Here is a 10888-nt window from a genome sequence, read left to right as displayed (position 1 = left end):
TGTATCATCTGCATATCGCAGGTTGTTAATGAGTCTTCCTCCAATCCTGATGCCACGTTTTAAATAAGTTAGAATATCAAAATAAGACATTTATTTGGAATTCTTTTTAAAGCCAACCTTATCCTGATATTTGTCAATCTATTTGATATCAGTTTAGGTGCTGGTTTATTTTCTCTGGTATCTGTTCTCTCACCAGTGTCTCCATTTACCTCATCAGACTGGGCCTGCCAATGGAGCTAGAATAATATAAAAGTCTTGAGCCAGAGTCATGCTTCAGTAATCAAAGCACAATTCTGTTGGCGCTGCACATCTGTCTTGTGTCTTACTGTGACTTTAAGTCATTCACTGATATAAAAAATGCAGCATCACCGTGTGGTAGGCCTTAAACTAGTAACTGAAGATAAAATGGTGAACATGATAAGCATGTCCTTGACTTCATGGAGAGAAATCTATCTAAAAATATGTATGTTACTGCAAGTGCTATGAAAGAAGTAGATACACTTTTATGGATCTTATAAAAGCGTCTTAGTTACCCAGTGCTGCTATAACAAAAATACCACAAGTGGATGGATTTAACAAACAGAAATGTATTCTCTTACAATTTAGGGGGCTGGAAGTCTGAATTCAGAGCACCGGTTTTGGAGAAAGTTAATTGTCTCCTTTCAGCTTCAATCTCTCCCCGGATCTCAGCGCTTCACAGTGCAGGGACCCCAGTTCCAAAAAACCACACTCCAATCCCAGGTCTTCTTTCATAGTGGTAATTATTGTTATTGTTAAGTGCCATCGAGTCAGCTCTGATTCATATTAACCCTGTATAGGGTTTCCAAGGAGCAGCTGGTGGGTTTGAACTGCCGACTTTTCAGTTAGCAAATCAGTGCTTATTCTACAACACCACACCTGGACGCCATAGTGGTAGTTGTTGTTGTTGGCCTACTACCACAGCAACACAGCATTGTTGTTGTGAAGTGCCTTCGAGTTAGTTCCGACCCATAGCGATAGTGACCCTGTATAGGGTTTCTGAGAAGCAGATGGTGAGCTTGAACCATCAACCTAGCAGTTCAAACAGCTTTGCAGTGTGGCACATTAACCCACAGCGCCACACCAGGACTCCCGCAGGGGTACCCTTTTTCTCCTCCTATCTCTCTCCTTTATCTTTGTAAGAAAAAAGATGTTTCAGGTCACAACCCTGGGACACTTCCTTACATTTGGTTAGGACTGTGAAGGAATTAAGGATGTTACAGCCACACCCTTAACCCTGCTATTGGTTTATCATATCAGATTACAACATGGGGAATTACCACATAATTGCCATGTTATATCTTGTTGTTGTTGTTAAGTGCTGTCGAGTTGTTTCTGACCCATAGTGACGCAGCATAGGGCTTCTGAGGAGCATTTGGTGACCTTGAACTGCAAAACTTGAGGTTCAAACTGACACTGAAGTCCAGTGCATTAACCCACAGCGCCACACCAGGACACCATGTTACATCATTACTACCTACCAAACCACTGAGAATTATGATGCAACCAAGCTGATGCCTATTTGGGGGAGAAAGGAGGCAAAATTCAATCTAGGACAAATGGAGAGTACAGTTTCCCTGAGAAAGTAAAATTTGACATAAGACCTGAAGGAATAGATGACTAAGACATTCTAGAGTTCTTAGCAGAAGAAACAGCACTTTTTCAGTTCCATATACCTTGGTTCTATTTTTACTGGAACTTTTATTTTCACATTTGCCATACCATGGCATTTTTCTCTTTAATTATATTCTATCAAGCTACCAACTACCAACCTGATTCTTCTTATCCCCTTAATAATAGCAGCTGTGGTGCTGTAGGATCAGCACTGACTGACTGAGAACCACAAGGTTGGCAGGTGAAACCCACCAGTCGGTTCTCTTGGTAACCCTATACAAGGTCGCTATGAAGAAAGGACTCAATGACACTTAAAAACAACACCAAATGTTTCCTGAGTTCTTAGTACCTAAAAGATAAAATTCTAAACAATTTACATACATTGACTCATCTAATTTGTATAGTAACCATGAGACAGACAAGTTCTATTGCCTCACTTTACAGATAAGGGACCTGAAACACAAGCATAATAAGTTGCTTGTCCACTAGTAGACAACTACTGGTATGAGTTCTGGCATGTCCATCATATCCTTTATAATTTAGCTATTGAGCTAAGACTTGGGCAACCATCTGACAAAGAGCACTTTTCAAACGCTCTTGTTGTTAAGTTCGACCTATAGCGACCCTGTATAGGGTTTCCAAGGAGCAGCTGGTGAACTTAAACCACCAGTCTTGGGGTTCAAATGGACTTTGCAGTCCAGCACAATAACCCATAATGCCACACCAGGACAAACATAGGTGTTGCTGTTGGTAAGTGCCGTCGAGTCAGTTCCAACCCACAGTGACCCTGTATAGGGTTTCCGAAGAGCGGCTGGAGAGCTTGAGCTGCCAACCTTGCAGTTCTAACAACTTTGCAGTCCAGAGTATTAACCCACAGCACCACACCAGGACTCCTAGAGAAGGTGATGGTGGTGGTGTGCTGAGAAGTTGGTTCCGACTCATAGTGACCCTGCAAAGGGTTTCCAAGGCTATAAATCTTTATGGGATCAGAAAGCCTCATCTTTCTCCCACGGAAAGACTGGCAGTTTCAAAGTGCTGACCTTGGGGTCAGCAGGCCGACTCCTAACCATTTCGTTACCAGAGCTCCTGGACAAACATTACAACCAAGGAAATTGGCACAACTGAGACTTCTGACTGAGTTCTAGGCCCAACTCCATTTTGTCAGTTTGACTACTTCTCAGAAGTTACTTCTGCTTTGCAATTCCCAGAAAATTTTCTTACTAGTTCAGGATTGCATAAAGTACCTTTTTTTCTCCTTTTGTATGTTCCAGAAAACACTTGACAGCACTGTGGTCAGCCAGTTTTCAATGATTACTAAAATACAACCAGTAAGAATTACTTGTAAATAACTTTTGTAAATGTTAACCAATCAGATGCTTGCACCGTGGATCCTATCAAGAACTCCTTTGTCTCTCTGTATTTGGACTACTGTATTTCAGAAAGTAGTTACACTTCTCAGTCAGAACTGTTTTTATTCTTTCAATAAAACTCCGCTTTAATCCTAGCAGTTTCTGCTTTGACATATCTTGCGGTCAGAATTGTGAGATTCACAAGTATATTAACTGCAGTGATACGCTCCTAAGATTTAAGGAGCTGGCTTCAGTTTGTTTGAGCTCACTACTCCACAACCTTCCCTGGAGTCACAGCCACATTAATAACCTCTCAAAATTGTGAGTTCCATATCTTTATGTAGAGCTCTTTTAAGATTTATTGAAGGATCTAGTTTTGTTTCTCCTGTCCATCTCACTTTGTTTTACCTGTTTTCAATTTAGTCTTCTAACACTCTTTTGCCAAATTTTCTTCCACAAGTGGTAATAATTTGAGATTATGGGCAATTTACTATCCTAAAATTTTTCAGTTTGTAGACTCTCAGGATCCAGAAGCCACAAGGAAAACCATAAAATGAAACAACCAGTTAAAGCCAATAGAGCAGGTGCTTGCCAAAGAAGTTGTTAAAGTCTCCCATAATGGGATTAGCTGAGTGGTGAAATAGGTCAGAATCTCAGGCAACCTGTCAGCAACAAGCAAAGCCCACACATCAATAGGAATATGCTGTTTGGAGTAATACACTATTCAACCCCACAGCCATTTTCTCAGAGAATTTTGCTGTCTGAAAGTCCTAACATTTGGAAAAATGGAAACTTCTTTAAAAATAAGAAATGCTATATGTCTAGGGTCAATAAAGAGAGTCCCATCTAGAACCCCTGTCCAATATATAGACAAACATAGTTCTGTCACTTCATGCTTAAGTTTGGAAAGATCTAACCAATGACAGTCTAGAAAATATGTGGCTACTTGTAAGTTCTTTTGAACTATCTGAATTGAGTTTTCTGTGCAGTGAATTACAGTAAAACTGAAATGCTTCTGAATGAAACCAACTACAGTGGGATACTCTTTTTAATTTGTAATTCGAAGCTTTTAAGAGACATCAAGAAAGCAGAATTGCTTCCTTACAGGTTACTGTATCCAAATTAACAAAACAAGGAGCAACAATATCAACATCCTACTCCTATCTACTCTTTTTAAATTATGGAGGCTAAGGGTCCTTTCCATTTAGAGCAACTAATATGTTTAAAACAAAAGACTAGGTCTCTATCTGAAAGAATAAATTCAGAAGAAATGAAAGCAGGTTTCAAATAGTTGTTAAGACAAAATCCCAGCTATAAATTTTTAATTTCACTCTTGGAAAACAAAGTTTCAACTTAGTTCTTAACATGCTTGAGAAATGAGCTTAGATCTTCTTTCTGCTCCCTCTCTCCACCTTATAGTGGATTGAGGTTTATATTTTAAACCAAATATAAAACTAACAAAAAACAACACTGCCATCAAGTTGTTTCCAACTCAGAGTGACTTTTATAACACCAACAATTAGCTAAAACAAAAGAAACTGGATCATAGGGAAAAGCTAAATTACCAAGAAAATATTAATAATTGGAATGGAACAAATGGATTATTTTTTTTGTCTTTCAAAATACTAAGAACAACTTAAAAAATAAGTAAATGGATTAAGGTTAACTGATTATTTCTTAATAATGAGACTGAGATCTGCATTGCTCCAGGGGAAGTTTTGAAAGACCCTTCCTAAACTAGGTGAGGGCCATTTAAGACAAAAGATGCTGTTTTTCTGTAGTTATCAAATATTGGTTGATGCGTATCATAAAAGAACTGTAAACAAGTTCACACAAATGTAAAAGCCAAAACATAATGACACAGCTAAAATGAAATAGTAAAGGTTAAACGAAAATAAAGGTGATTTAAATAGCTAAATAAAGTTTTCTTTCAATAGTACTTTTATTTTCTAACATATTATTGTTGTTAAGTGCCCGAAAGTCAGTTCCAACTCAGAGTGACTCTGTATAAGGTTTCTGAGGAGCCTCTGGTAGGTCTGAACCCCCTACCTTGGGATTAGCAGTCCAATGCTTATCCTACAGTGCCACAGCAGGACTCCTTATAACATAAAGCTTAGAATAATTTCTAAGATTTTTAAGTAACTTACTAATATCAAGTTTACACTCTTTCACTTTTTTATATCACAGAGAGAAAATATGTATTTCAAAAAGTTTATGGGAAAATGGATTTAAAAGATAATGTGATTTTTCCATGAACTTTTTGATGCCTTTCATATCTATCTTTGGGTCTGCTGATGAGTGTGTTTATTATCGGCACTGAAAGAACTGTACAACAGACAGTTTAAAAGGCTTACCAAAAAAATGATAATGATTTGATATAAACAACATTTTTATCTATCTGGCTAAAAGTTTAATGGGCTAATTTTAAGAGAATTTTTTAAAGCTTTTAACATCATATAGCAAGGAATTGAGCTTCCTGTTCTTAACCTAACAATATTTTCTTTCTTACTGAGTTGAAATGTTAGTTTATTCTTTGTGTAATCTGTCTGGAAGGCAAGGGTACTTAGAATAAATTCTAGAGGCAAAACCAAATTGCATGGCTACAAAAAAAAATAAAACAAGCTACGGTTTTTTGTTGTTGTTTCCCTTGAGATATAAAGTTAAATAACTCAGGTACAATTTCTCAGTGACCTGTGATAAACTCCTTACAACTGTGAAACTTTGCAGAAAGATGAAGAACAACAACAACAACAAAAAACTGTTTTATAAGGAGAAAAATTCTAAATAAAAAAAAGTGCTTATTCAATATATTAAATATATTATGAACTACATTTTGCTATTGTTAGGTGCTATCGAGTTGGTAAACATGTCAAATAAGGAAAAGTCAAATTTTCTTATGGCTAAAAGTTTACAAGCCCATTATGTCATCCAATATTAAACAACAATTCAATAATATATGTCGTCATTATGTAAACGGCTAACTTACAACCTTAAGTCTAGCATCATCAAGTCAGTACTTTAAACTGAGGAATTCACATTGTTCAACCATGGAATTTTTATTCATATTCAAATTAAGGACTTGATAATCTTATTTTAGTATGTCCTAATATTATATCTAAGATTATTATGTGTTATAGCTGAAGTTCTTTTAAAATAAGGTTAATCATTAAGCTTACAAATAATTTCATCTTTTAATTCATTTTCTTCAGTTTTATATTACTTTTAGAGTTAACTTCTAACAAGACTTTCACTTTTCTGAAGCATTTTTATTACAAATTAACCATAACCATTTTAAACTAGCCATTTGTCAGAAACTCTATACAGGGTCATTATGAGTCTAAATCAGCTCACCAACACTTAACAACAACAACATATGCAGCTAAGTTTTACTTTGCATAGGCAAAAAATTCAACAAAAATGGACTATGTTAGACTTGTGAAGAGGCCTATAATATTTTAAATGTGGAAACCATTGGACTAAATCAAGATTTCAAAAACTCCTATGTAGAAGTTGACAAAGCTTTCAGATGACTACTAATGCAGAATGGAACCAAAACTAACTATACAGGATTAAGTATACCACAACATTTATTATTAGTTTTATAAGAAAATATTGCTGATACTTAATAATCTATTATCTAGATATAAGAAACTGTTTTCTTTTTCTTTTCTTTCCCTTGTTATTCCAGATCTGTATTTTAATGGCATAATTACTTAACTTCTATTTTTATGCCTCAAATAACCTCAGGTGGTGGTGTGCCACTGAGTTGGTTCCAACTCACAGCAACCCTAACAGGGTTTCCAAGGCTACAAATCTTTACAAGAACAGGAAGTTTCATTTTTCACCCATGGAGAGACTGCTAGATTCAAACTACTGACATTGAGATTAGCTGACCATCTTGTAATCCACTACACTAGGTTGTTGTTGTTGTTGTTGTTATGTGCCGTGGAGTCAGTTCCGACTCATAGCGACCCTGTACAGGGTTTCCGAGGCTATAAATCTTTATGGGAGCAGAAAGCCCTATCTTTCTCCCGCGGAACAGCTGGTAGTTTTGAACTGCTGACCTTGCGGTTCGCAGCCCAATTCGTAACCACTACGCTACCAGAGCTCCTTACTATACTAGGAGTGGTCCTTAAAAAGATATTATGGCACATGTTGAAATTCCAACTAAATATTTTTTTGTGTTTTAAATGATTCTGCCTATGGACTTCATGAAATGACTATAAAAGAAGTAGTTTTCAAAACTGAATAGTACTACCTTACCGTATGGAATAGTGGCTCCACATAACAAGCGCTGCAGTGCAAACCACAAGATTGTGGGTCGCTCGGTGGAAGAAAGATGAGGCTTTCTGCTTTTGCAAAGATTTTAAGTCTTGTAAACCTTGTGTGTCACTATTAGTTGAAGCCAACTTGACAACACTTAACACAACAATAAATGGTACTTATGCCGACAATCTGTAATTCAATAAAAGTTATCATTCATAGGTTAAAGAAACCTTTGATTAGCAAAAACTAGAATCCAAAAATACACAAAGAAAATATGTATATTGGAATTAACAAATATTAAAAGACTCATTGGAGTTGATTGCTAGGTATGCCATAAAGTGCCAAAATCTGAACATGACTATTATGACCCATTACCCATTCTTGACTACAGTCAGATACTTAGTGCTATGCATAGATGCCGATATTTCTTGGTACACTTGAGAAATGACATCAAAAGTAGTAGAACAAGATGTTAAACAAGTTTACCAAAAATCTGCAGAGTCTCAACAACACCCTATGTATTGTTGTTAAGCGCCTTGGAGTCGATAATGACTCACAGCGACCTTGTACAGGGTTTCTGAGTGGCTGGAGCAGCTGGTGGATTTAAACCACCAACCTTGTGGTTAGCAGTACAGTGCTTATCCTACGGCACCAAACCAGGACTCCCCTTTTTTTATCTTTTAGTTGGATACCTACTGAAATTGGTTCTATGCTATGTTCAATTTTTAAAATCAGATTAATTTTGCTATGGTGAAGATATTCCAAAAACTCAAAAATTTTTCTTAGGTAAGCATTTTTTAAATATTGAACAAAAAAATAACTAAAAAAATGCCCCACAATCATCACTCAAAACTATGTCTAGATATTTTTAAAGATCCTGTTAAAATCAGAGTTGTCATTTGTAAATTCACTATTGAAGGTAATGTGCAAAACAGTAATTAAATAGATGATTGATACAAGTAGTTATGACTCATAGGTTGCAAAGGAAAAAGATTTTGGGGAAAATGCTTAAGAAGAAAAGAAGCAAATAATGTTTTTTGGATGAAAAGAAGATCTTTCCTGTCCAAGACCTGTCACTAGTTCTTTATTACTTGAAGATTAAAGGAACGGTGAATAAGCTGTCTGCTTGCCAAGAGAAAGGTAGGCGATAACACTGACTCTACGGGTGCCTCACATAAAAGTTTTCAGAAATAACATTGATCACATTCAACTTTCTATAAAAAGTTAGTGGGAAACCCAACTCAATTCAGAACAACAGAAATATAAAAAGTAACAAAACAAAACACCAGCATTACTTTTCTAAGGGACTTGAACACAAAGAAACAGTGTAGGTCAAGTTGTAGAGTGATCTAATTTTATTCCACTTGGTTTTAGAGAAAAAAGGCAGATTCAATGTTGATTTACTAGAAGATTTGGGTTTGTACGGTTTGTATGTTTTTCTACTTCATGGGCTATTTCAGACTAAATATATTCTCTTGTTACTAGAGTTCAGGAGTCCTGGTGTGGTGCTATGGGTTAATGCGCCAGAATGCAAAGCAATTTGAACTGCAAGGTTGGCAGTTCAAGCTCACCAGCTGCTCCTAGGAAACCCTATACAGGGTCGCTATGGGTCAGAACCAACTTGACGGCACTTCACAACAACAACTAGGGTTCAGGGAATTGATACAATGTACTTTGATTTCTAGTTTCAGAATTCAAACTCAAGCCATTGAGTTTAATTCCACTTTTTTTTATTAACTGCCCCTCCCCACTATTATATATATTATGCACATGTTGTTGTTTAGTGTCATGGAGCCGGTTTTGACTCATAGTGACCCTGTATAGGGGTTCTGAAGCTTTACATTTTCAGAGCAATTGATGGGTTCAAACAGCGCAGGCCTTGTGGTTCACAGTCCAGATTTTTTATACATAGTGTACATGTATATTTACAAATATAGCAAAACTTGTACAAGGTATGACTCTGTCAGAGAAGGAAATTTTAAATGCAGTAAAATCTATCAGAACCAGTACTCATATTGACTGCGAGTTTTCCATCTTTGACAGAGTAAGTGTACCACTTTTCTATCACAGCTTTTAGTAGAAAGCATTCAAACACTCCTTCTACTAAAGGTGACATTATGTGGAACAGAATGAAATGTAGCCCTTTTCTGTGCCATCTTCATCACTGCTGGTACATTTTGGTTTTGGTAAATGGACTTAAAATACCAAAATTATATAGCATAAAAAGCCCAGGAGTTTTGCACTACCTAACATGTTTGTGATGATCTCTATTGATTCAAATACATACTCACATCTAAGATCTTATTGTACCTCTCCAACAACATTATGAGGATAGGGTAGTAGAGGATCTAAGGCTAAGAATACAGAGAACAGTAACGCAGAACCATGTCTTTGTCTCCAGTTGTTTCTGAAGATTCTAAAATTCTCTAGAAACCACATTTGCATTGTTTTCTAACTTTAACCATTCCACCAGTGTACTATATTCTTCTCTTAAAACAGTTGTTTAACCAAACTAATCAATTCTAGAAACCAGTTTGACAGTTCCTAAACAAGGTGAACACTATGTTGTTGTTATTAAATGCCATCCGGGGGGTTCTGACTCACAGCAGTTCTGTGGGTTTGAACCGCCAAGCTTGTTGTGATTAGCGAGTCCAGTGCTTATCCTAGAGCACCACACCAAGTTACTCTATGAGCCAGAAGTTCTTTTCCTAACTGTATATCCAAAAGAATCGAAAACATGTCCGCACAAAACATGCACACGAATGTTCACAGCAGCCTTTTCCAAATTAGCCCAAAAGTACAAAAAAAGAAATGTCCATCAGTGGATAAACAGATAAACACACTGTGGTACATCCAAACAGTGAAATATTAGTTGGCCATTAAAAAAATATGAACTGTGAAAACATGATGCTAAGTAAAATAAGTCATACACACAGGTCACATACTGAATATGATATAAGTTGAATTAAACAGTGCTCTGGGAGCGTAGTGGTTATGAATCGGGCTGCGAACCACAAGGTCAGCAGTTCAAAACTACCAGCTGTTCCGCGGAAGAAAGATGAGGTGTTCTGCTCCTGTAAAGATTTATAGCCTCGGAAACCCTGTGCCCGGTTCACTATGAGTCGGAACCGACTCCACGGTACTTAACAACAACAATGGTTGCAAAGCCTTGTGAATACATTACCAATAAATTGTAGACTTTAAAATGGTGAAGAGTGGCATGTGACTTATATCTTAATTTTTTAAAAAGTCAACAAAAACAACTAATCAACTCACCTGTCCTTTGAGTGGTGCTAAACAACGAACAACTTCCTTCACCATTACTGGAATATGTAATTGAGCTACAGCCTTATGATCTTCATCTTGATTTAGGCATAACTTCTGAGCTCCAGTTTTGCATGATTGCTCACGGACTTCATATTCATCAAAATTTTCTGCTGTAATATGTATATTTTTAGGCCAGGTACCTAAATTGAGGATGCCAGGTTCCAAGCAGCATGAAACAAATTTATTGAGTCTACAAAAATATGGATATCGAAACATTCTGTAGGTCAACAAATCTAGAAAAAGAAAAAGAAAAATATGATGTTTGTTTTAATAACACCTGGGGAAAAGCATATTAGCACACATGTATGAAACGG

At 36.6% G+C, this 10888-nt stretch overlaps 1 protein-coding gene across 1 annotated transcript in view; it reads right to left on the bottom strand.

The window, feature by feature from the left end:
- Positions 1-10790, bottom strand: part of METTL15 (methyltransferase like 15) — a 338705-nt gene extending 327915 nt beyond the window's left edge. Inside the window, exon 1 of the mRNA XM_006864855.1 lies at positions 10524-10790. Coding sequence (XP_006864917.1) covers positions 10524-10790 — 267 coding nt within the window. The remainder of the gene's footprint in view (positions 1-10523) is intronic.
- Between the last annotated feature and the right edge of the window lie 98 nt (positions 10791-10888).

This window comes from Chrysochloris asiatica, unplaced genomic scaffold (genome assembly GCF_000296735.1).
Source record: "Chrysochloris asiatica unplaced genomic scaffold, ChrAsi1.0 scaffold00072, whole genome shotgun sequence".
Taxonomy (NCBI): Eukaryota; Metazoa; Chordata; class Mammalia; order Afrosoricida; family Chrysochloridae; genus Chrysochloris; species Chrysochloris asiatica.
Note: the sequence above shows the minus strand (reverse complement) of the source record. Positions and strands in the feature narration are given on the sequence as shown.